This window comes from Nuphar pumila, chromosome 1, assembly GCF_984573655.1.
Source record: "Nuphar pumila chromosome 1, dmNupPumi1.hap1.1, whole genome shotgun sequence".
Classification (NCBI taxonomy): domain Eukaryota; kingdom Viridiplantae; phylum Streptophyta; class Magnoliopsida; order Nymphaeales; family Nymphaeaceae; genus Nuphar; species Nuphar pumila.
In genome coordinates, this window is record NC_143249.1 from 177,578,529 (window position 1) to 177,605,617 (window position 27,089).

The 27,089-nt window shown below is 35.8% G+C and overlaps 1 protein-coding gene across 2 annotated transcripts; it reads left to right on the plus strand.

Annotated features, from left to right (window-relative positions):
• Positions 1-1,114: 1,114 nt before the first annotated feature.
• Positions 1,115-27,089, plus strand: LOC149851412 (uncharacterized). 2 transcript variants are annotated; one of them, XM_090014992.1, is made up of 14 exons: positions 1,115-1,231; positions 1,809-1,882; positions 2,591-2,665; positions 11,112-11,190; positions 11,885-11,952; positions 19,268-19,369; positions 25,428-25,517; positions 25,620-25,694; positions 25,791-25,823; positions 25,932-26,012; positions 26,361-26,405; positions 26,492-26,557; positions 26,633-26,677; positions 26,758-27,089. In XM_090014992.1, exons 1-14 carry the CDS (start codon positions 1,189-1,191, stop codon positions 26,947-26,949), a joined length of 1,068 nt encoding a protein of 355 aa, XP_089871118.1. In that variant the 5' UTR covers positions 1,115-1,188; the 3' UTR covers positions 26,950-27,089. The 2 variants fall into 2 exon arrangements, with proteins under 2 accessions (XP_089871118.1, XP_089871125.1); XM_090014999.1 differs by lacking the exon at positions 1,115-1,231 and adding an exon at positions 1,336-1,400.

The window sequence follows — 27,089 nt, forward strand, 5'->3', positions numbered from 1 at the left end:
GAGAGAAACACCTTTCTTCATCATTGTCCACCAGAGAACGTCCCTAGGTACTCTATCATAAACCTTCTCCAAATCAATAAAAACCATATGCAAATCTTTGTTCCTCTCTCTATTTCTCTCAATAAGTTGTTTAAGAAGATGTATAGCTTCCATAATAGATCTTCCAGGCATAAAACCAAATTGATTCTCCGATATCATGACAACCTTCCTCAACCTAGACTCAATCACCCTCTCCCAAAGTTTCATAGTATGACTCACGAGTTTTATACCACGATAGTTTGTGCAATCTTGTATATCACCCTTATTCTTATATAGAGGCACCAAAGTACTCTTCCTCCACTCATTAGGCCGCATATATCATGTGTGTGCATGCGTTTAGGGGAAAACTGGTTGGGGGCCATGTCCTTAAAACTGGTTGGGGGCCATGTCCTTGTATCTTTGTCTTACAAAACTCTCGTATCATACCAACTGTGCCGATATTGCATCCTATACCCGTGTCCATGTCTGTTGAAATAAAGTTTTTCTTTGATTTGGTCTTGAAAAATAAAATAATAACTTTTTGATGGAAACATGATATCTAATTAAACTAAACTGCCTTGGACCACAGTAGGGATGTTAAGGTTAGTTTTGAATTGGATCCTGAACCTTAGTTTGGATACTTTATTTTTGAAACTTAGTTGGGATCACAAACATCCTCCCTAGAAGGTGATCTGTAACATTGGAGACAGGGGTGGACTTTGGGTTGGGTTGGGTTGGGTTGGGCTGGGCTGATTAGGAGCCTATAAGGGCCCAGCAAGCATAGCCCATACTCAGGCCAAGAAAAGTCCGACCCAGTTATAATCAGGTTCAGGCTGAGCCCTTATGGATAATTGAGCTGGGCCGGACTTTGATCCAGCCGTGGCTGTAGAAAGCAGCCCGAGCCATGCCCATCTCGGGTCGGGTACCTGGCCCAATGTCCATTCCTTGGTGATCAATAAGGTGGACTACAATTTATTTTAAAATTAAACAAAAAATAACGTGTCCCGTGTCCTTTTATCCGTATCCTTGTGGCACAAGGGCTGGGGCTGGGCTGGGGTGTGGGCCTGGGTGCGCTGGGTCGCCAAGATTTCACAGCTGGGGGTTCGCGTTCTCTCTCTAAAACGCACACTGAGAGATGGTGGGTTGCCTCGTGGTATTGTGAAGAGTGCGATGGCAATCACCTTGGGCAAACTCACCATCATCGTCGGTGCAGGTCTCTCTCTCTCTCTCTCTCTCTCTCTTTGTTTGATACTTTTTCTTTTGGGTTGGGGGGTTTTGATTGTGGGGGAATGAGTTATTGGAACGAATAAGAGGCTGGAGCTATTGAGTGAACGATGGCTCTCTTAAACTCGCGCGCTTATTTTGGGTTTTTCTCGTTGTTGGTTGTTAACTGTCTTGTAACTTTTTTTTTTGTGTTTGTCTCGTTGATGGTACACTTTTGCAGTTGTTGTTGAATCGAATACAGAGTGTTTCTCTGTTGAATTGTTTTTCTCTGCTTTGTTTTGATTGTTTAGTTTGTTGGTTTCGCGATGTGGGTTTTATAATTGGATCCTTTCCTGTTCCCCTCGTTTCTTGGTTGAGAGAGAGAGAGAGAGAGAGAGAGAGAGAGAGAGAGAGAGAGAGAGAGAGAGAGAGAGAGAGTCGTTGGTTTCATCGATTCGTGAACGGAATGCCACCAAGAATTTGTGTTTCAAAGGAATTGGAGTTACCCATCAGAACCCTCTCTCTCTCTTGTTGGTGGAAAATACGTGAAAGAAACTCATCTTTTGCCTTTACTTCTGTTTTTGTAGGTTTTCTTGGATCAGTGCTTGCAAAGGATGGTGGACCCTCCAAAGTCTCGGACTTTTTTTCTAGCGCCATGAAGGTACCCATTTCAATTGCATCAATAGATTCACTGCTGACTCGAATACTTGAATTCCAACGATACAGTGCATCTTAGATTAATTATAAAATAAATAGTTTGTGAGGCCAGTTCGACGTTACGTAAATGATGTAATTCGTTGGACTCTTTTGTGTAGCTATCGATGGAAGGTACTGGTTTCAATTGCATGGAGATAATTTCGTCTTATATTGACAGCAAAAGTTGAATTCCAACAAGATAATGCATTGGAGATTGATCATGGTTATGCAATAGATAGTGCATTCCAATGCCACTTTGTCTTGAATGTAATATGCCATGTTTATTCATGTAGCTACTAGTAACTTATGATAAAACATAATGATCGGTAGTTTAGGAGTTTTAATCGTTTTCATCTGTATAATACTGTGCTTCATTAGTAACTTTGTGAAGTTCCTTGTAATTGTTCTCAAACTCAAGCAATAATGCATGTCATGCTCAAGCAATAATGCATGTCATGCTCTCAGTTTGTCTTATCATACACTTAAACTACATTATTGACAAGCAGTTTGGATCTCAAACTGGTGTGATGCGGTTCCGAGAATATTTTGCCTATTTAGCCTTCTTGTTGCAGAAAACTGCTGAATGTAGTTCCTTCTTTGATCACCCGTATAGCAAACCTTTGATGATTTTTTCATCATTCAATGTCCTAACTTGGTGTGCTTTGTTTTTTAGATTGTCTTCAAGCATCTTCAGCAGGAGGATTCACCATCAAAGGCCAAGCCACAAAATGATTCTCTGATGGCACAGGTTCCTATTTTCACTTGAAATATTATCACCTCTTTCGATTTGATTCAATTTTGTTGCTTATGATACTGTTGTTTTCACAATGAACATGTCTTCTCATTGCATAGAAAATTTTGTTGCATGGATCAACTCTTAAGAAAAATATTTTTTACATTTGTATAAATTTTTTTTTTCAGAAATTTTTGTTGCATGGTACGACTCTTGGAAAAAATTAGCTCTTACATCTCATAAACTTTTTTCACAATGATGTGGTGATTTTCATTTGTTTCTATGAGAAGCCTTGTAACTCAATATTGGTGAATGACTCTTTATGCTTACGCTGAATATGCTTGTTCGTTGGTGCACCTCTATTTTAAGCCTAAAAGCCTTATAGGTCTACATAAAATCTCAAAGGTAGTTGCAGTTGCATCATTATATCTTTGCTGTTGGTCTTAATTGACTGACTTATAGTCAAGCTTGTAGCAGGAAAATGATCACAATGAACGTAAACTAGCTTGAGAAGAGATGGAGACTGATTCAGTTTTTAGATGAGAATAGAATCTTTATTTCATACAGTTCTTTGGTATTTTTCTGAAAAAGGTGAAATTTCTTTTGTTGCTTAAGAGGATCTGAAATCTACTAATATGTGTTTTTATGATGATTTTTGTTACCAATGAGTCAATATGTTCATGACCTTCCTGAAAGATAACATCGTGGTGCCTACCATATGTGAGTCTGTATCTTAGAGATTTTTTGGATTGTTAATGAACAATGTCAGGGACTCTCCAACTAGGTGCTGAACCCGCACCCGATGCGGTCAACCTGACCCTGGGTGCAGTCAACACACTCACGGTCATTTATGTCGAACTTTTGGACTTTATATATATATATATATATATATATATATATATATATATATATATATATATATATATAATTTTTTATATTTTTGCCGCACCCTCGCACCCAAGTTTTTTGAAAGTGCCGCACCCGCACCCTGTTAAAATATATTCCTTAACCAGTGTAATCATATATATTATATATATATAATTAGGTAGATACATATACATATATGGTATATATGTATATGTATCTACCTAATTATATATATATATATACATAATATTTCTCTATTGTTAGCCGTAGGGGTAGTTTAGTCATTTCATGTATTTTACGCATATTCCATTTGGAATATGATTGTAATTTCTTTTTATTTTTTATTTTTTATTTTTTATTTTTCTTTTCTTATTATTTTTTGTGGTTTGCGCCACCTAGGGAGGCTCCCCAAAAGAGTCATTGGGGAGCCCTCAACGGTCACAAATGTGACCGTTGGGGGCTCCCAACGACTCCTTTGGGAGCCCCCTATGTGGCTCCTCAGAAGGGTTATAAATATGGGTCTCCCCCTTGTATTTTATTCATTCTTGTAGGAGCTTTTGCTCCATGGCAATGGGTGTTACACCCTTCTTCTCTTCAATAATATCAACTTATGCCTTATAGACATTTTTGCCCCTTTCGTGGGTTTATGTGTTAACACATTATGTGCTTGTGTTTTGCCCTTTAGTGGGTGTATCCACACTTCATGTGCATGTATATTGGTTCATTATTGAGCCTAATGTATTCAAAACCGTTTCCTAACATGGTATCAAAGCAAGGTTGGGATCAAGTTGCTCTTTGTTGCATTGGGAAGCGTGCTATTCAAGAAATTTTAAAGAAAAATGGTGAAGTTCTCATTTCTCTCTTTTGTTTCTTAAAATTATTCGGTATGCATTATATTTCTTTAAGTATTGTGCATTATGAAGAATTAGATATGTTTTGCATATGTGTTCTCCTTGTCATTATGAGTTTGGGTTCTTAACATTCCTTTGAACCTTTTTCGTATGTTATTCTTTTTCGTATGTCTTTTCTTAAAAGTCTTTTATTGGTAAATTCTAAAACTGGTGAACTTGTTTTTCTCGAATAATTAAATATGTGATTGCTCAAAACATGGTCCATTGGAATTTTACCTAATTTTGTTTATAAGAATACCGTTTGTATGAAAAATAAGTCTTTTTAGAAAGTTATGTTAAAAGTAAAATGTTTGTGAGATATGTAGCATTGCTCACATACTCTCATCATAATTGTTGGTTCGTATTAAAGGTATGCGTTTATCCACTAAAATGTCCTATATGAGGCTTTTCATAATATCATGTGTCTTTGAAAAATGATTGACATATTTTAACTATGAAAATTTTCTTATTAATTTTGATTTTCCTACCTAATGAGTTCTTTTTCATATGAGCGATATTTGATTAAGAAAGCATTTTCTAATTCCGGTTGAATTAAGTTTTAAAAATGATCTCATGAAATATGGTTATTCTCTTTACATTTTTCAAATTCAACTTCAAGAATGTATTTTATTATAAAATTTATGGTCTTCATTAATGTTTGTTGCATACTTATTACATTAAGAGTTAGTTATAATCTATTAAGTCATATGTTTTTAGATTTATGCCATAACGCAATCCTAGTATTCTTTTTTGTTGGGATTTTCTTCACTTTAATGAAGTTTTCTCTCTTCCTTTCGTATGTACCCTCATTTGGGAATTGTTTTTTGTGTTGGATCTCTCTTTAAGAGGCCTTTTGATCCTTGTGAATCTTCTTATAAGTATATACTCTTTGAGAAGATTTCATGATTGTTATAAGCTTTCTTTTAAATAACAATATTGGTTTTTATGAGACTTTTTAAATATTACCATTTTTATGAACGTTTGAGAACTCTCTCTCTCTCCCTTTTCAATAAGAGTTGTTTATATTGCCTTCTTTAAGGCTTGTGTTTGTTTTGTCCCTTAGTGGACTTGTGAGATTGTTTCTTTTATCGTTCTAAGGGCTTCCGCAATATCTTGTTACATGTTGTCCTAAATTTGCTCATTTAAGATTATTGCTATTCTACATCTTGGTATGCATACATTTGCAATTTATAAAGGCTTGATTTGATTCTTGGATTATTTCAAATCCGCTCTCACACATGACATTGCTTAAATATTTCATGTTGTGTTTATTAAGTCTTTTAATAATGACTTCTTTTTAAAAAAGGGAATTAATCATGATTGAACATAATTTCGTGTTTATGCAAAATTATTGTTATAAGGCATATTGTTGTGATTAATTATGTTGGACCTTTGAATCGGCCATCTTTATAAAATCACATATTTGGAAAATGATTTCCCTAAGTGTTCATTGCCTTTTTATGACATTTATTTTTATCCATCACAAGTTATATGATGCATCAATCCTTTTTTATGGCCTTATTGTTATATTAGAGATGGTTGTTGAGGTGAGTTATGGGCACCTTGTGTTATGTCATTTTAGATTGTCCACTTGCCATATTAAAGATGGTTGTTGAGGTGAGTTATGGGCACCTTGGGACTCTAAAATGATTTGTTATATGATCTCTAATTATGAGTGTGTCACTCGTTTTTTCTTTTTTTGGCCATTGATCTTATGGATGCTCTTATTTATATATAAATGTGATGAATATATGGTGTTTGAAACCTTAAATATTTTAAGGTATATTAAAATCAAGGTTTTGGGATTGTAGCCCATCCTCTTTTATTGTTTATGTAACTTATGGGTGCATTTGCACACTTGTAAGGTTGTGTCTTGTGTTTTTGTGCACAAGTATTCTAAAATGTTATTGTTATGGGTATTCTTTTTGAAGAATATTGTTCTATTGATTCAAAGTTTTATTTATATGTTTGTCATTACAAGTTTTATTGTCTCAAAAGTCTTCTCCTTTTTATCTAAGTGTCATCATATGTGGACAAGAATTTTATTACACCTTTGTGTATTGGTAGCCTTTTGTTGGCTTTGTTCTCTTGGTCTAGTAGCTGAACACACTTGTCTTGAGTGTTACTATATGTAGACAAGGCACGTTGATTCACACCATGGTGTGTGATTTTAGTCAATGTTGGCATTTGTGTCCTTGTTTTAGTCGCTGAGATGTATGCCCATGGTTGACTTCTTTCACTCAATTCAAGTGTCATTTTATGTAGACAAGAGATGTATTGTGTGTTAGCCCATGGTTGGCTTGATACTCTTGTTTTAGTAGCTGAACATACTTGATCTTGAGTGTATTTTTACGTAGACAAGAGATGCTTTTGGTCCATGTTGGCGTGTATTCTCTTGTTCTTGTCGTTGATACACTCATTTCAAGTATTATTACATGTAGACAAGAGGTTCTTTTGCACACCTTTGTGTGTGTCTTTGGCCTTTAATGACATTATATTTATGTTCTTGATCTAGTAGCTTATACACTTAATTTATGGGTTTTGGAGGACTAATGAAGTAGTTGCTTGTAGTGGATGAATTATTGTTGAAATTTGTGAAATTTCATTCATATTTTGTCTTTTAAAGATACAAGTGAATCATATCATTAACATGCATATTTTAAAATCAAATTGATTTTTTGGTCACCTTTTATATTTGATATGCAAAATGAGTTTTTGTAATTGCAATCATTTGAGTGAGATGTTCTTAAATGTGTAAGGTTCTCTACTCAAATAACACTCATTATTTTGCCTCTTAAGTGGACTTAAAACCTTTTGTTTTATACACTCCTTTTATGCTCTTGAGCATTTCCTTCTTGAAATCGCTTTCAAAAGAATTGCTAAAATCAATAACACTTGTCTTTCTATCTTGTAAGCTCAAGTAATATTACTTGATATTATATACATATGATCATTATGACCTTTAGGCCCTCATTCAATAAATTATGTGCAACTTATGCATCTTCGTAGGCTTCTTGTGGTGTCTCTTAGTGGACCATTATGTTATTCCTCATTATGAGATTATGTTTGTCCAATGTTGGACCTTATGAATGCATTATACATTCTTGTAATTTGTTTCCGCTCACTCTTTAACATGGTATATGATTATGAAAATTGGTTTTCTAAAATCATTTTGCATACATAAGTAATTATCTTGTTCTATCAAATCCTGTACTTCAAATAAAATAATTGTGTTTTACCATGCATAGAATATCTTTTTGCACCATTACTTTTGGATGAATCATATGATATGATTTTTGGTTAATTCATCTTGTTTGAAATATTTCACTTGATTAAAGTGCAAAGATATCTTTTACTTAGACCTTTTCTTGGTTTCTTCCACATGATCTTGAAGATGAGATAAAAAGGAGTACCTTGGATAGATCATGGAAGGTGCTCACCAAGAAAGACTCTTGAAGATGAGATAGAAAGGAGTACCTTGGATAGATCATGGAAGGCGCTCACCAAGAAAGACTTTTGGAGGAAGACATTTGCTATTTCCATGGCATTCTTACTGAAGACTCTTGAAGCCTTGAGATTCTTCCTCTTGTATTTTTCAATCTTTTCGTTCCCCACGCAAAGTTTGAGGGGGGGGTGTTAAAATGTATTCCTTAACCAGTGTAATCATATATATTATATATATATAAAGGTTGATACATATACATATATGGTATATATGTATATGTATCTACCTAATTATATATATATATAATATATATTTCTCTATTATTAGCCGTAGGGGTAGTTTAGTCATTTCATGTATTTTACGCATATTCCATTTGGAATATGATTGTAATTTCTTTTTATTTTTAATTTTTCTTTTCTTATTCTTTTTTGTGGTTTGTGCCACCTAGGGAGGCTCCCCAAAAGAGTCGTTGGGGAGCCCCCAACGGTCACAAATGTGACCGTTGGGGGCTCCCAACGGTCACAAATGTGACCGTTGGGGGCTCCCAACGGTCACAAATGTGACCGTTGGGGGCTCCCAACGACTCCTTTGGGAGCCCCCTATGTGGCTCCTCAAAAGGGTTATAAATAGGGGTCTCCCCCTTGTATTTTATTCATTCTTGTAGGAGCTTTTGCTCCATGGCTTCTTCTCTTCAATAATATCAACTTATGCCTTATAGGCATTTTTGCCTCTTTCGTGGGTTTATGTGTTAGTACAGTATGTGCTTGTGTTTTGCCCTTTAGTGGGTGTATCCGCACTTCATGTGCATGTATATTGGTTCATTATTGAACCTAATGTATTCAAAGCCGTTTCCTAACACACCCGCACCCATGTGACATAGTTGATGAACTATCTTTTGGTCGGTAATCTACTGATGGGTTGGGTTTCTCAGGAGAACCCTCGTTTGATGGGGCTTCCATTACCCTATATAAAATCCCGACGTGATATCATTCGATTTAATTTCATTTTCACCAAATTATTTAAATATTTAATTTGAAGGTCTGAAAATATTTGCAACATTTAGTAGGTATCTACTGTTAAATTTCTAAAAAGAGCAAATGGTGGTGGTGAATCTGGTGATGCTATCGTCAAAGGGGCAATGGATTCACCATCAATTATTTCTAATATATTTTCACCATTAGGTATTTCAGAAGGGGTTTGAGCCCATTTTGATTTTGGGTAACGATTGCCATGAAAGTTGTTGAAGTGAAAGACATAGGAGTACATGAGATGCTATGTTACATAGGTGCAGGTGCGGGTACGGGTGCAGATGCAGCGGTGCGGCACTTTCAAAAAAACGTGGGTGTAGGGAGGGTATATATAGTTGGCCTTATTTTACAGATACAATTTTACACTAATAAAATAATAACAGTTGTTATCAAATTATCATCACCCAAACTCAGATTAGGAGCAGAGGAAGAGGAAGAAGAACTGGAGAGAGAGAGAGAGAGAGAGAGAGAGAGAGAGAGAGAGAGAGAGAGAGAGAGAGAGAGAGAGAGAGAGAGAGAGAGTTACCTTGCTGGATACTGCATGTTGGAGGGAGCTTGTGCTGAGGAGTGTAGAGGGGAGGAGTAACGAGGAGGAGAGTGCGGTGGGCGGGTGTGTGTATGTAATGAAGTAGAGAAAGAGCCCACAAAGGGCACAAATACAAGCCACTAAGGGCCAAAGAGAACACACAAAAACACTTAAAAAATAAATATTTTATTAAGGTTGAAATGCACAAAGAATGCATGCGTTACAAATGGGGAAGGTCCCCTTTATATACAAAAGAAGGAAGTACACTAACCATTAGACTAGTCCTAATGGCTAGTCAAGGCTGGTCAAAACCCAGCAAAAACAGAAAAAAATAATAAAAAATACAAAAAATATATTACAAAAATATGTAATATATATATACACATATTTAACAAGGGGATCGTTCCCTAACCCTCTTTATGTGTGTATTTTTTTAACTTTTTTAATACTAAGAAAAGGACAAAAATGGACTAGGTCAATGTAGACTGGATCAATTTTTCGACAGTCTTGGGTGCAGGTTGACCACAACCACACCTGCGTCGCCCCCACAGGGTGCATTATGCTCAATGAAGTGCCCATGCGACAGATGAGATGTTTCTTGGGCACAAAAAGAATTAAGGAGAGGAATTGATTGTGTTATGCCTTCTGTAACTTTTCTATTCCACAACATTAAATGAATGAAACCTGAGGAGAAAGAGCAAGAGCCATCATCCTTCAAGCTTATTGAGAGCAGAAAAATCTTGGAGGAAAAGGACAACGGTACCCTAATAGTGGTTGTGGATTATAATTATATGCAATGTCAAGATCAACTTTTTTTTTTTGATATGATTTATGTGAGTAGCAAAAGCCGCATAAATGTTTTCAAATTTGCTCAGAAATTGTATCAAAGTCTCTAGTGGCCTTAATTTTTGTTAATCAGATTGGATTTCATGCAGATCTTTTACTACCACATTTTTGTAGTGGATTTGTCCTCTTGTGGCCATTATTTTTCTTGATTGGACTGATTCATTTAAAGCCTTTCTTGTCACCTTTTCTAAGCAGAAGTCTTTCTTCTTTTTCAGAAACCTACTGAATTTTTGGTCATTAGGTTGCTTATGCTGAAGGCTGACCCTAAATTATTTCTATCCAACACATGGATCATTGGTTGTACAATCGTTCATTGGGTGTCTTCTTTGAACTTCTGTGGGCATCAAATTCAATCACTTCTAATAACTGTGAGAAGTGACATGCTAAAGTGAGCTACTTGCTGGCACAATGGAAGTTGGTTTCAGATTGTCAACAGTGTGAAATTAAACATATAATATGTGAAAAAATAAAAAATATCTTTTAAATTGTTTGACTGAACTTCTCTGAGTGACTTCATATGATTTTCAACGTCTTGAACACACTAGGGTGAAGAATTGTTATTTGATATCCTGTTGTCAAATGGCACATATGTTTGCTAGTGCAAGTACTTGTTTTCCATTACCTTGCCCGCCCTTATTAGCAGTACTCTCGAATCTATCTCGCAGTAGCCTGAACTTAGGATTTTTCCTGTATCGATAGTGATTTGGTCTCTGCAAGTGACATATTGCATTGCATGACTTTTTTTGGTGCAATGTTCTCTTTATCGGTTTCCTGCAGGTCGCACCAGATATATTCAATTTTATATCATCTAGTTGTGCTGATAAATGTTGCTATGTTCCAATTTTGCTGTTTTTCGCAGGTAAACAGTTTAAGAGAAGAGCTTCAGCAGTTTGCATCTTCAAGATCAGTTACAGTTATAACTGGGAGTTCTAGATCAGGTTCGTAAATTTGCAATCTTGACACATATTGATGCACTAAGGTTCTCAATCAGGGAAGTTGCACATAGCCACTTCAAGTGATAAGTAAAAATAGCATTTTTGTTTGCTCACCTTGGATAAATAGAATTCAATAATTATGAAATATCCTGAGTTTCTTAGTTATTTCAATCTTTTTTATGTTAGCCAACAAATTGCTTTGTATGATACAAATGGAAGGTACTGATGTTTCTATCAAGGATCAGAATTAAATTTGCTTTCTTTGTGCATTGTGGTGTTGGGTGCACACAACCTCTCTTGCATTAAGTTTTTGGTTTTGGTGAGGTTGGGATCTTTGAGATCCTTGAAAAAAATGTTAGCTGTCTAGTCTATACCAACACTTAATAGTAATACATTCCAAGTAATCTAATCGGGTTTGCGGCCCTTTAAACTTATTAATTGACGGAGTTGTTCCTGCTTTTAGGATGTTATGCGCTGAATGAGTTAGATTTGTTTTTTCGCACTTGTTCAAGCTGAAATTTGACCGAGGGTCTATATGGAACACTGCTTACTGACTCCCATGGATCCACCCATAGTGCAGCTCCTTGCCATATTTAGATGCACAGTATGTCATGCATGCACACACAACCACACAGAGTAGACCTTGATTACATAAGTGGTTTTGCAACATAGAATAATCACTGTGTTTGGATTGCAGGCGCTCAGACATATGCCATGCCTATTCTTGTTGTTGGAGTTGTGGGATATGGCTACATCTGGTGGAAGGTATAGAGTGCGTGTGTTATGTCCTTGTATATACATGACAGATCATCTATGCTCTACTGTTTTCTGGCCAGGTGATGTTGAAAGACTGTGGGCATGTCACAGGGACTTGCTAAACCGGGTGCCTCACCCTTGTTGAGGTGACATGATGCAGGTGCAGGTGTGGCACCCACGTCGACGTGATCCGATGCAAGTGCGGGTGCGGCACCTGGTGCGTCATTATAATCCTGGGTGCGGTCATCCCGCATATGATCGCACCCAGGGTTATATTTGTACAAAATGGACTTGGTCAACTTTGACTGAGTCTGTTTTGGACCATTAAAAAATCGTAACCCTTGTTTTTTTTTATTATGTTGGTGAAACAGGGAAGAAGAAGAAGAAGAAGAGGAGAAGGAAGAAAAAAAAAAAAAGAAAGCGAAGGAAAAAGAAGAAAGAGGAAGAGGAGAGGGAAAGAGGAGGAAGAGGAAGATAAGGAGAAGGAGAAGGAAGATAAGGAGACAAAAGAGGAAGAGGAAGAGGAAGAGGAAGAGGAAGAGAAAGAGGAAGGGTTGGACCTTCACCTCCTCTTTTTCTTCTTCTCCTTCTTCCAATCTGCCAAAGAGAGAGAGAGAGAGAGAGAGAGAGAGAGAGAGAGAGAGAGAGAGAGCATTGTAATGAGATGTGCGAAAATAAGAAATGGTTCAATAAGGAACCAAATAGCACAAGCACGTAATGTGCCAATCACATAAAACCCACAATGGAACGAGGGCCGAAAGGCAAAAGAATATTATTCAAGAAGAAAAAGAGGAGAAAACTCCTTACAAATGAGAGAGGGGGAGTCCCCTATTTATACAAGAGGGAAAGCATAAAGGGGGGCCATTGGGGCTCCCCTTAGTGAACGTTGGGGAGCCCCAACGTCTCACTAAGTGGGGCCCTCAATGGTCCCAAAAGAAAGAAAAAAAAAATAAAAGAGAAAAAAATGAAAAAGAAGAAACAAAGAACCTGAAAAATATATATGAAAAGACCAAAATACCCCTATCGGGTATTTTGGTATAAATACATAGGATAGTATATATATATATATATATATATATATATATATATATATATATATATATTAACACCCCTCCTCAAACTTTACGGGGAAAAGACCGAAAGTTTGCTAAGAAGAAACATAAAACGAGGAGTTGGAAGAGCTTTGGTGAAGAAGTCGGCTAGCTGATATTCTGATGTAATATAAGGCAATGTAATACTTCCTTTGAGGTATTCATCTCGAACATAATGACAGTCCATTTCAATATGCTTAGTGCGCTCATGGAATGTGTGATTGCTTGCAATGTGATCGCACTTTTGTTGTCACAACATATCTTGGAAGGAGTTGAAATAACAATCCCCATATCACAAAGGAGACTTCTAAGCCAAACAATTTTCATAGTTGTAGTCGCCATGGCACAATATTCAGCTTTTGTTGATGACAATGATACATTTTGTTGTTTCTTGCATCTCTATGAAATAAGCGAATCATCTAAGAAAATGCAAAACCCAGTAGTTGAGATACGATCATTGGGATTACCTCCCCAATCTGCATCAGTATAAGTAGTCAAATCAAAAGATAAAGAGGAGGATAAGAAAAACCCTTTTGAGATGCTATTCTTGATATATCGCACAATTCTCATAACAACTGCCATATGAACTGTCATAGGGGCATGCTGAAACTGACTTACTGAATGAACTGCATGCGCGATATCTGGTCGGGTGATAGATAAATAAGTGAGTGATCCAATTAATTGACGATAAGAAGTGGGATCATTAAGTAGAACATCATCTTCAAGCCTTAATTTGACATTTATAACTTCAGGAGTCTCTACTTTCTTATCATCTGAAATCCCGGACTTGGCACAAATATCTGCTGCCAACTTCATTTGAGATAAAATACATCCTCGTTGTGAATAGGCCACCTCAATACCTAGAAAATACCTCAAAAAACCTAGGTCAGATATATCAAAAGTTTTCTTTAACATAGATTTAATGTCGTCTACTCCCTCTTTGTCACTTCCAGTGATGATCATATCATCAACATAAAGAAGTAGAATAACAATAGAATCACCTGTTTTCTTAACGCAGTGTCAGTATAACAAAACCCAAATTAATCAATACATTACTAAACCTGTCATACCAAGTCTTGGGAGCTTGTTTAAGACCATACAAAGCTTTCTTTAGTTTCAAAACCTTTTCATTTAAACTCATACTAGGAGGAGGATCCATATAAACCTCTTCACTAAGGTCTCCATTCAAAAAAATATTTTTAACATCAAGTTGATAGATATGCTATTTTTTGATAGAATCAATCGCAATAAGCGTTCAGACACTTGTCATTCGAGCGACTGAGGTGAAAGTCTCATCATAATCTACCCCATACTCTTGAGCATATCCTTTAGCTACCAATCTAGCTTTATATCTTTCTAACGATCCATCACTTTTTGTTTTTACCGTAAGGACCCATCTACATCCTATGAGTTTCTTTTCTTGAGGAGGATCAACAACTTCCCAAGTTTGAGCTTTCATAAAAGCATTTAGTTTATGTTCCATTGCTTCATTCCAATGTGTGTATTGTTTAGCATCATTATAGTGAGATGGTTCTTAAAAGGAGTGAATGGCTAATAAACAAGTTCTAAAATGTGGTGAAAAAGACTCATAAGATACAAACCTATTTGGTGCTTTAGAAATACAATTTGACCTTCTTTGAGATGATTCTTTCAAAGACATATTTTGAGAGAATTGATCAAAAGCACATGGATGAGAGTTTTCACTTCTCCTAGTATAAACTTGAGTGTTGTTTGTCATATGTTCATTCACACTTTCATGAGATTCATTTCTTTCATTGTTAGAGACTTGATCATTTTGATTTTCAATTTCATTAAGAGGCTCAATATTTTCAATTGAATCAGATTCATCTTGTCGGGGCAGTAAATCAAACAAAAATGCATAGTTATTGTTTTCTTTTGGCTCAAGATTTGCAAAACCATCTTCTTCAAGAAAAGTAACATTTTTGGAGATATAAAGTTTATTATTTGTTAGATCAAAATATCAATATCTTTTTTGTTTTTCACCATATCCTAAGAAAACACATTCAATAGCTTTTGGGGGAAAGCTTATCATTTTTGTGTGTAAGTACATAACATTTACAACAAAAAACTCTTAATCTTTTAAAATCCGAAGATATGTTATAAAGCTTTTCGAAAGTAGAGACGTTTAGAGATGACGAAGGAATTCTATTAATAAGGTATGTTGAAGTTAAAGGGCCTTCGGCCCAGAAAGACTTTGGAATATTTTTTGAAATCAGAAGAGTTCTAGTTGTTTCCATAATGTGCTTATGTTTTCTCTCTACAAGATCATTTTGTTGCGGTGTGTTAGGACAAGATCTTTGGTGACAAATTCCATTTTCTCTTAAATAAGTTTGAAATTCGTTTGACATATACTCTCCTCCAAAATCTGATCTTAAAATAGACAAAATACTTAGAAATTGATTTTTGATCATTGCATGAAAATCTTTAAAGGTGGAAAACACATCGGATTTTCTACTTAGAAAGAAAATCCATATGTACCTAGTGAAATCATCCACAAAGATTACATAGTATAAGAAACCTTCCTTAGACATAACAGAAAAAGGACCCCAAACATCAGAATGGATTAATTCAAACGGTCGAGTAGAGACGAAGTTTCTTTGAGGAAAATGAGTGGCTTTCAATTTACCAAAGATGTAATCGTTACAAGTCATAACTTTTTCATTACAAGATTTTCTCAAAAAAGAGAAGAGACATCTTTGAAAAATTCGGATGGCCAAGTCTCTTGTGCCATACATCTATACTTTTGCCATTTACAAAACTACAAAATGACTTGGAGGAAAGAGACAAAAAATTCATAAAATACAGATCGCCCCTTCTATGGCCTTGCCTAATCAACTTCCCTTACTGAAGATCCTGCACGGAGCAATCCTTAGGTGAGAAAGACTTGGCATCCAAGTTCGGTAATTCGAGAGATCGAAAATAAGTTTAAATTGGTTTTTGGAACTACCCTTACTTTTGGAACAAAAAAATGAGGGTGTTTTGAATCAAGTGTTCCAATATTTTCAATTTTCAAAGAAGTCCCATCGGCCGTTGAAACATAAGATGTTATGAGGGGGGGGGGGATGCACATTAGAAAGGATGTGTTTGTGAGATATCATGTGAAAAGAAGCACCGGAGTCTAAAATCCACATACTTGGAGGAGATGAAGAGGTTGCGATAGCGACACCCGAAGTAGAGGATTTTTTAAGAAGATGTTGGAGTGCCTCCGAAATTTGATTTAATGTGTCTTTAATGTCTCCTCCATTGTTGTTGACTTCACATTGAACATTCTCACCAACCACGGCCACTTTTCCTTTGAGCTTAGGACATATCGGTTCATTACAATAGTGGCACATGACACCCTTTCTAAAGCCATTGTTTTTAGCAAAATGAGGAGACCAATAAGGCTTAACATTGGATCCTGGCCTAGTAACAACGAGAATTTCATCATTTTTATGAGTCATGCCAAGACGAGTTTCTTCTTGACAAACTTCGGCAAGGGCATCTTCAATAGGTAAGGCCTTGCTTCTATGAAGAAGGGATGCCCTTACTTGTTCAAATTCCGGCCTAAGACCGTGGAGGAATTGAAAGAAATGTTCTTTCTCAACTTGTTCTCTTCTTAACTCAACATCTTCCAAAGCCACCCACTTAGGCTCAAGTAGAGCAAGCTCATCCCAAAGAGGGGATAAAACACTAAAGTAATCCCGAACACTCATGTCCCCTTGTTTAGTAGACCAAATTTTTTCTTGACAAAAAAATTGCCTAGCTAAATCTTTTTGGGTATACATCCCCTTAAGAAAGAACCAAGCTTCATTGGCTCTTCTAAACTTGGCAATGTTGGCACAAATTTTTATGTCAACATTGTTCATGAATCATGTCAAAATTTTGGCGTGATTACTCTCCCAATCTTATACCTTAGATTGATGATCATTTATTGCCTTAATGTGATCTTCTCCATCAAGAGCCTTTTCGATGCCACCTTCAATCTTGGTGAGCTTCAATGTTGGCTCAAGAGACGTCCTCATCACGAAGCCCCATAACTTTTTGCCGCGAAAGTGATTCTCCATGGCCGATGCCCACATCAAATAATTTGATCCATTGAGCTTGAAAGAGAGTTCAACTCGTGTCGTGCTTCATGATAACAAAAAGAGGTAGAAATGGAAAGAGAACAAAGAAAAATACCTTCAAGATAACAAGTAATTCAACCTTGCTCTGAGACCATGTAATGAGATGTGCGGAAATAAGAAATGGTTCAATAAGGAACCAAATAGCACAAGCACGTAATGTGCCAATCACATAAAACCCACAATGGAACGAGGGCCGAAAGGCAAAAGAATATTATTCAAGAAGAAAAAGAGGAGAAAACTCCTTACAAATGAGAGAGGGGGAGTCCCTTATTTATACAAGAGGGAAAGCATAAAGGGGGGCTATTGGGGCTCCCCTTAGTGAACGTTGGGGAGCCCCAATGGTCATAAATATGACCGTTGGGGACCCCAACGTCTCACTAAGTGGGGCCCCCAATGGTCCCAAAAGAAAGAAAAAGAAAAAAAATAAAAGAGAAAAAAATAAAAAAGAAGAAACAAAGAACCTAAAAAATACATATGAAAAGGCCAAAATACTCCTATCAGGTATTTTGGTATATATATATATATATATATATATATATATTAACAAGCATACCGGTGAGCAACTACCTCCTCCTTCGCTTCTTCTTCTTCTTCCTGTTCATCCAATTTGCCAAAGATAAAGGGAGAGGGGATGCCCTTTCGGTCGAAACCCACCCAAGAGAGAGAGAGAGAGAGAGAGAGAGAGAGAGAGAGAGAGAGAGAGAGAGAGAGAAGGGGGTTTCGTACCCCACCTTTTTATTAAAAAAGGTGGGTCTAGATCAAGTATGAATCTTAATATAGATCCACACTTGATCTAGACCCAAACTCTCTCTCTCTCTCTCTCTCTCTCTATATATATATATATATATATATATATATATATATATACCCTCCTGCACCCCCACACCCGAATTTTTTTAAAATGCCGCATCGCCGCACCCGCACCTATGTGACAGAGACTGTGGGTTGGTACCATTTTGAAGGGTGAAGCTTTCTTTCAATATGTAGCCTTGCCATGGCCAAAAAATCTGGGTAGCATGCTTTGTTTGCATGGTTATCCTTTGGAGTTGTTTTAGGCCCTGTTAATGAATCAAACTCTCCTCTCTTTTAACCAGCATGGGTCTGGCCAAAAATTGATAGTGTGGTGGCTTCTAGAAAACACTAGGGTGTGTCATATTCATGATTTACCCAAGTGTACAAGACATTTTCCCATATTATAATGGACTAGGTTTCTGCTACCATTTGTTGTAGGCAATTTTTCTGGATTACTATTTTTATTTCGGATTTTTGTTTGCTTGTTGGATTACATGATGTAGTAGCAAGCCAAAAAATGGAGTGTTTTTTGCTCAAGAACTTGCCTGGCAGGGACATAGCCCTGCTGGGTTCAAATTGACAAATACTGATCCTCCAATTAGGATCGTGCCTCTTACCAATCCAGCTATCACATTCAACCCTATATTCTCAGTTTCTGGCCAATAAACATTAGTTTTAATATGACAAACTATTAGATTTCTTTACCTTGTCTGAGATTATGGTGCTTTTCTAGACTCAAAGTTGAAAATGCAATTGATAGTATATTGAATATTTATTGCTGATTTCAGCTATATGTGTGAGTTAATTCATAGAAGTTCTTTTATACAATGGCTACTACACATAATTTCCACTAGTTGTTTGACCTCAGAACACTTTTTTTAACATGAACCAGGTAGTAATGGTGCTCAAGAATTTACCTAAATATTGAGGAAAATATGTTTCACAAGTCTTGTTTATCTTTATTCATGCATGAACAGGGGATCTATTTGACAGTATGAGCTTGCAGGCCTTTGTTTATTTGTTGTTGTTTGTCATTGTTGATGCTTGTTGGTGTTCTTAATCTTAATTGTTCATGTTTTCATGCCTTCCCTTCTGTTTGATTGTTCGTGATTTTGTCGTTTAGTTAAGACATGGTAGTGCAATTCCATTTGCAAGGACCTAACAGCTTTTTGCAAGAATCATGGCAGTATAATTTTGACATTGGCAATTCAGCTTTGGCCAAAGGAAAACACTCCTCTGACGTTTATATAAATAAATTACTTCCTATTATTCTGCATTAATGTCTATATTTATTGCTTGTGCAAATTTTTGCAGGGTTGGAAACTTTCTGACTTGATGTTTGCCACAAGGCGCAGCTTCGCTGATTCTTGCACAACCATCGGTAAACGGCTTGATCAAGTTTCATCTTCTCTGTCGGTAAGGTTTCCTTTAAATCTAGAGCTGCAATTTCCTTGGATATGGAAACTGTCAAGTTGTCAACACTGGATGTGTGTTGCCAGGTGATGTTATCTGATTGAGTTTGATGGAATTTGATGAGTTTAGATGCATCCTGGGTTTTAGAACCACAAAAATGAGACAGGTGATGTTATCTGATTGAATCAAAGTTTTTGAAGACTGAACTGGGTAAGTTACCATTTTGTTAGATTGGGCTGTGTTCCAATATAGTAACACCTGACTAGAAGTCTGCTGAAGTTTGAAATTCGAGCAAGTTCAAAACAACCATTCTGACGATCATGGAGTCTTTTGGCTCATGGATCTATGCTAAAGTTGTATTCCAACATTTCCCATTTCCTTTTTATTCTTTCCCCCCCTTGCTGGAGGATGGAAAAACTAGCTTTACTATCCAAGAGGTTAAAGTAGTTACCAAAATGAATATGGAACTCTCTAAGTTCTTTATTCCACCTAATAGGATGAACTGACTACTTAATATGAGAGGCTCCGTGCAAAGACTGAAGGAATCTGAGCCATGAGTAGGAACTTTGTGGAATGATGAAAGGCTCCCAAGAGACAGCTGTACTGTGAAGGAAGGGGTTAAGATCCATCATATAGGGAAGAAATACATTTTAGTTAACTCAATTAATTTATGTTGGAGTAGCTGATATTACAACCTAGAACAATGTTATGAGAGGAATTTCATAATAAATTTGGGACAGAGGATTTAGGAAGACTACATGCTTGCTAGGGGAAGTTTCAATCTATAAGTATGGAATGTAGTTAGAGCACAACAAATTGTCAAGAGAGGGTTTTGTTAGAAAGTGACTTGGAATACATTGGGTTCAATAATGAACCCATACTTATGCACGTGGAGTGCAAATATACCCATTAAAGGGAAACAACATAAGCACATAATGTGCTAACACATAAAACCCATAAAAAGGGAAAAATATGACATAAAGTCATAAGTTGCATATCATTGAAGAATAATGGAGAAGGGGTAAAAACCCCATTACAATGGAGCATAAGCTCCCTCAAGAATTAAGAAATACAAAGGGGAGAGCCCCTATTTATAACAACAAAAAGGAGCCTTGGAGGGGCTCCTTGTGACCGTTGGAAGGGGCCCAACGTCTATTTGAGTGGGCCCCCCAAGGTACCTTTTGGTACTTGAGAAAAAAGAAATAAAAAATAAAAGAAAAAGAAAAATAAAATAAATTACAATCACATTCATAAAGTGAATGTGCGTAAAACAGAGGAAAAGACTAAAATACCCCTACGGCTAAACAAAAGGAAAATATATATTTTATATATATAAATAGGATACATATACATATATACCATATATGTATATGTATCATCTTTTATATATATAAAATATGTCTAATTACAACAATTGATGAGTACATTTTAACACCCCCCCTCAAGCTTTGCAGGGAAACGAAAAGATTGAAAAAAGGGCAAAACTCCACGAGGCTTCGGTGACTCCAAGAGGCTTCGGCAAGGATGCAATGAAACTTGAAATAGCCTTCCTCCAATTGTCTTCAAATGATGAACCCATTTCCCGAACCATCCAGGGTACTTCCCTTTGTCCTATCTCCAAGATCCTGAGAAAAGAAAACAACAAAGAACAAGTAAACAATATCTTTGCACTTTACTCAAAAAGGAACATTCCTAACAAGGTGCAAAATTTATGCATAATATGATAGTTACTTTAGTATGAAACGAAAAATTTAGAAAACCAAAGTTTCTAAATCATACATTATGTTAAAACAAAATGAGCGGAAGCAAATTATGCAAAAATTGCAAGAATGCATAATGCATTCATAAGGTCCACCATTGGACAAATATAACCCCATAATGGGGAATAACAAAATGATCCACTAAGGGATACCACAAGAAGCCTACGAAGAGGCATAACATACATATGCTTTATTGAATGAGAGCCCAAAAAAGGCCATAAAAAGCATATGCATATACGAATCATAATATGAATTGATACTCAAAGAACTAAAACATGCTTCAAACATGTAGTGAAGTTCCAAAAAAGAGAAACGAAGTCTCCAAGTATACTTTAGGCAAAATAAACCCAAGAGTTCACAAGATTTTTAAAAACATTTATGAAAGTCACACTTAATAAAAAAAACATTTTACATATAAGGGTGGCAAAAACCATAAGCACTTAATATATAGATTAAATGCTAAGAAATCAACTTGATATGCATATCAAAAAGATGATTTACTTGAAAAACACAAGTCATGAATGGAATTTTGCAAATTTCAATAATAGTTTATTCATTACAAACAACTTCCTCATTAGTCCTCCAAAACCCATAAATCAAGTGTATAAGCTATTAGATCAAGAATATAAAACCATTAAAGGTAAAAGACACACACAAAGGTGTGTAAACGAACCTCTTGTCTACATATAATAATACTTGAAATAAGTGCATCTACGACAAGAGCAAGAGAATACATGCCAACATGGACTAAAAAGTATCTCTTGTCTACGTAAAAATACACTTAAAACCAAGTATGTTCAGTTACTAGAACAAGAGTAATAAGCCAACCATGGGCTAAAACATAATACATCTCTTGTCTACATAAGATGACACTTGAAATGAGTGAAATAAGCCAACCATGGACTAAGATCACACACGATGGTGTGAATCAACGTGTCTTGTCTACATATAAGATCACTCAAGACAAGTGTGTTTAGCTACTAGACCAAGAGAGCAAAAGCCAACAAAGGGCTAAAAACACACGAAGGTGTAATAAAATTTTTGTCTACATATGATGACACTTAGATAATGGGCATAAAAGGAAAAGACTTTTGAGGCAATAAACTTGTAATGAAAATAAACCTCGAATAAAACAATACTCCTTTTAAAATGAATTCTCATAATAATAACATGCATGTAAAAAATATCTTCAACAAGATACTATAATCGATAAAATAAAATTCTTGAGAACAAATGTGTGAACATACACACACCAAGAACACTTAGAATACTTGTGCAAAATCACAAGAACACATGTGCACAATGAGCACAACATACGGAATCACAAATGTGCAAATGCACTCATAAGATTCATAAAAGGTTGGGCTATAATCCCAAAACATCTTGATTTTAAATGTACCTTAAAACATTTAAGGTTTCAAATACCATATGTCCATCACATTTACTTAGAAGCATCCATAATATCAATGGCACAAGAACAAACTAGTGACACACTCATATATCAAATCATTCTAGAGTCCCAAGGTGCCCATAACTCACCTCAACCACCATCTATAATATGGTAAGTGGACAATCTAAAAAGACATAACAACGAGTGTCACACTCATAATTAGAGATCATATACCAAATCATTCTAGAGTCCCAAGGTGCCCATAACTCACCTCAACCACCATCTATAATATGGCAATTTGGACAATCTAAAATGATATAACACGAGGTGCCCATAACTCACCTCAACAAACATCTCTAATAAAACAATAAAAAGGCCAAAACAATGATGCATTAAATAACATGTGATGGACAAACATAAATGCCACAAAAGGGCAATAAACACATAAGGAATCATTTTCCAAATAAATTTTTTTTACAAAGAGGACCGATTAACAAATTGAATCAAAGGTCCAATATAATCCATCAAAACAATTTTGCATAACCACGAATTATGCTTAATCTTCAAAAGAAGTCTTGTACACCAAAAAAGGCTTACTATGCAACATAACATGAAATATTAAGCAACATCATGTGTATGAACCGATTTGGAACAAACAAGCCTTAACTATGAAAGACATAAGGTGCAATTAAACGGTGAAGTTCAAAAATAACAAACTTAGGCCAATATAGGCATTCATAAATATGGTGAATTTCGAAAAACTTATGAAATCTACTATTTCAACTTAAAAATGATAAACAATCATGAAATCTTCATAAAAGAGTATATACTCACAAGAAGATTATAAGGACCGAAAGGCTCCTTAAGGAGAGTTTGAACAAACAAACATATACAACTCCCAAAGAAGGAGAAAACTCCATTAAAGTGGAAGAAATCCCAACAAAATAGATTCATTAACAAAACCTTATGATAAATAAGATTGTACTATGGCTTAAATAAAAAGTAAACATTTATTGAGGAAAAATTTAACACTCTTAAGTTTTATCGAAAAACATGACTTAATAGATTATTACCTACTCCTAATGAAATAAGTACACAATAAACATTAGTGAAGACCATAACTTTTGTAATGAAATATGCGGAAAAGCAAAAGAGTGCATTAAGCACTTACAACATTCACTAATGAACAAACAAAAGGGCAAACACCAAAACCCACAAGAGACAATCACAACATAAAAATATAAATGTCTCTTATTGAAAAGAGAGAGAACTCTCTAAATGTTGAAAACATCCTTAAGAGTGTAAAGATAGAAAGAAAATCACCATATTCCATAAGACCATTTTAAAACTTAATTCAACCGGTATTAAAAAAAAAACTTTCTTAATTAAATGTTGCTCATATAAAACGGACACATAATATGGAATTTTTCATATATGCCAAACATTTTTCAAAAAACTATATTTCACAAGCATTTTAATCTTAACATACCTTTCTTTAAAGACTAAACATTCATATGAAGGTATTTTCATAAACAAGGTTAGGTTTAAAATGTAAATTCAAAGTTCCAACGGTCATAAATTTTTACCGACCCATTAAAGCAAGTTTTGAGCAATCATATATCTATTTTTTCGCCAAACAAGTTATCATTTAAAGTTTTTCAAAGAAAAACATACGAAAACGATTCAATAGAGTAGCAAGAAACTCAAAAAAGACATAATGACAAAAATCACACATAAAGAAAAGAACATATTCCATTCTTCATACAATACTCAAAGAAATAGAATGCATACCGAATAACTATAAGAAAGACAATAGAGAGAAATGAATACTTCACCATTTTTCTTTAACAAATTCTTGAATACCACGCTTCCCGATGCACCAAAGAGCAACTCGATCTCAACCTTGCTCTGATACCATGTTAGAAAGTGACTTGGAATACATTGGGTTCAATAATGAACCCATACTTATGCACGTGGAGTGCAAATATACCCATTAAAGGAAAACAACATAAGCACATAATGTGCTAACACATAAAACCCATAAAAAGGGAAAAATATGACATAAAGTCATAAGTTGCATATCATTGAAGAATAATGGAGAAGGGGTAAAAACCCCATTACAATGGAGCATAAGCTCCCTCAAGAATTAAGAAATACAAAGGGGAGAGCCCCTATTTATAACAACAAAAAGGAGCCTTGGAGGGGCTCCACTCATAGACGTTGGAGCCCCTCCAACGGTCACAAATGTGACCGTTGGAAGGGGCCCAACGTCTATTTGAGTGGGCCTCCCAAGGTACCTTTTGGTACTTGAGAAAAAAGAAATAAAAAATAAAAGAAAAAGAAAAATAAAATAAATTACAATCACATTCATAAAGTGAATGTGCGTAAAACAGAGGAAAAGACTAAAATACCCCTACGGCTAAACAAAAGGAAAATATATATTTTATATATATAAATAGGAGGATACATATACATATATACCATATATGTATATGTATCATCTTTTATATATATAAAATATGTCTAATTACAACAATTGATGGGTACATTTTAACAGGTTTGTATCTCTCTTAAGCTCTTTACTCTGTCGTCTGTTCAGAAGAAGAGGATTAAAGAAAAAGATCCGAGCTGGGTAGCACAAGTGGAATGCTAGCTTTTCCCTGTCCTTGGTCAATGCAAGGACACATTGCATTTAACAGTTATGAAGGAGGAGGTAATTTTAGCCTTCAACAAGGAGGAAGGAATTTTTGCAAGAAGGGTTTAGCCATTAAAATTCCTTTTTCAGTTGTTTTCTGAATGCATAAAAAAAAGAAATAAAGCTATTTTTCATTTTCTTTTGTTAATTATTTAGTTGCCAATTTCTACCAGCTTCCAATAGCACATTTCTTTACCATGTCGCATCTATTTGCAGGCAGCAAAGAGGCATTTATCATCAAGAATTGACAAGGTTGATGTAAATTTGGATGAGTGTGCTACATTGACTGTTGCTACCAAAGACGAGGTCTGAATTGCTTGAGTCCTTTGTGCTCTTGAAATCAAATATCTCATTTTGTGCTTATCATATTGCTGGATCACTAAATATTCCATGTATCTGTGATGATAGGCTTCTCAATTGCGGGGCGATCTAAGCACTTTCGTTGTGGACATTGAATCTGTTCATCATGCTGTCCAATGTTTGGTGTGTTGATGTCTTCATTCTACACATTTAAGTTAATAGTTAAGTATTTTAATGATAGACAATTGTGCCCATCATCTTTTTCTACTTGATTATCAGGAAACAAAAATTGGCAGAATAGAAGAGAAACAGGTTCGCTTTCTGTTGAATCATCATGTTCTTAATGGATATCGTGAAGTCAATGTTCTAACTTAGCAAAAGTTAATGCTTTACAACAACTTCCACCTAAATGTGTTTCAGGATTTCACAAACGATGGAGTGCATCAATTATGTGTCTTTGTACAGAAGTTAGAAGAAAGAAGACATGCAGAAGTAATTCAGGTCCTCTGTTTCTTTTCAATAATTTTGTAGGAATTACTCTTTGATGATTCCTGTGCATGGTTGCAAAGCAGAGATCTAGTGTGTGTGTGTGTGTGTGTGTGTGTGTGTGTGTGTGTGTGTGTATGTGTGTGTGTGCATCTTTCTTTGTATGTGTATGTGTGTGTGCATGTGCATGTGTATATGCATGTCTCTGTATGTGTGTGTGCATGTCTGTGTGATGACCATAGATTGTGAATAAACTGGCAATTGCTTCTTCCTGAGTTGGTGCCCAAGTGGTCCATGGGGATGGACTGTAAGTTTGTTGGCACTATATGTACTTTTTCTCAATCTGCTGTTGGAACTCTGCAGGGATCACCTTCCAACTCATCAAGGCCTGCTCTTGAACCTCCTCATGTATTCTCATCAACCTCTAGTATGGCTCCATTATGTTATGCTTCCTGCTAAAATTTTCTGATTTGCTTTGTAAATTTTTCTGTTAGACTATATCTTTGCCATCTCCAAGGCTAGCACTTGAATTGGCATCTACATCTGAGGATACTCCAAAGGTTAGTAGACACGTTTACCACTTCTTCTAGACTTTTACTTTTTCATGGTCAAAGCTACTGACTTTTCATTTTCAGGTCTCTCGGCCTTTGCAAAATACAACTTCAGCATTTGGTCTAAAGGTTGGCATAAAATGACCAATTGTATTTTCTCTAGCTTTTTACTTCCACACATCAATGGTTTACTTTCTACCTACATGCAGGATCTGCAGGAAATTTCAGATTTGACGAAGGCGTCAGAGTCCGGCTTTCCTAATGGACTCCTTGTTTCAGAATCGCCTAGTGATACACCATCAAGTTCATCCTCAAGCTCTAGCAGTTCAGGATGGAAGCTTCCCGGTTTGAATGCATCATTCCTTACAAGAACTCGCAGCACTTGGTACTCCTTCAAGTAGCATACATATTGCTGTCCATTGTGGTTGTCCTTGCCATCTGCCATCAGCCATCAGCTTAACCAGGAATTGGTGCATTCTGAGTACAGGGTTGAATTTTTTAGATTTGTAGTTCATTCAGTCACACTACAATTTACTGTACA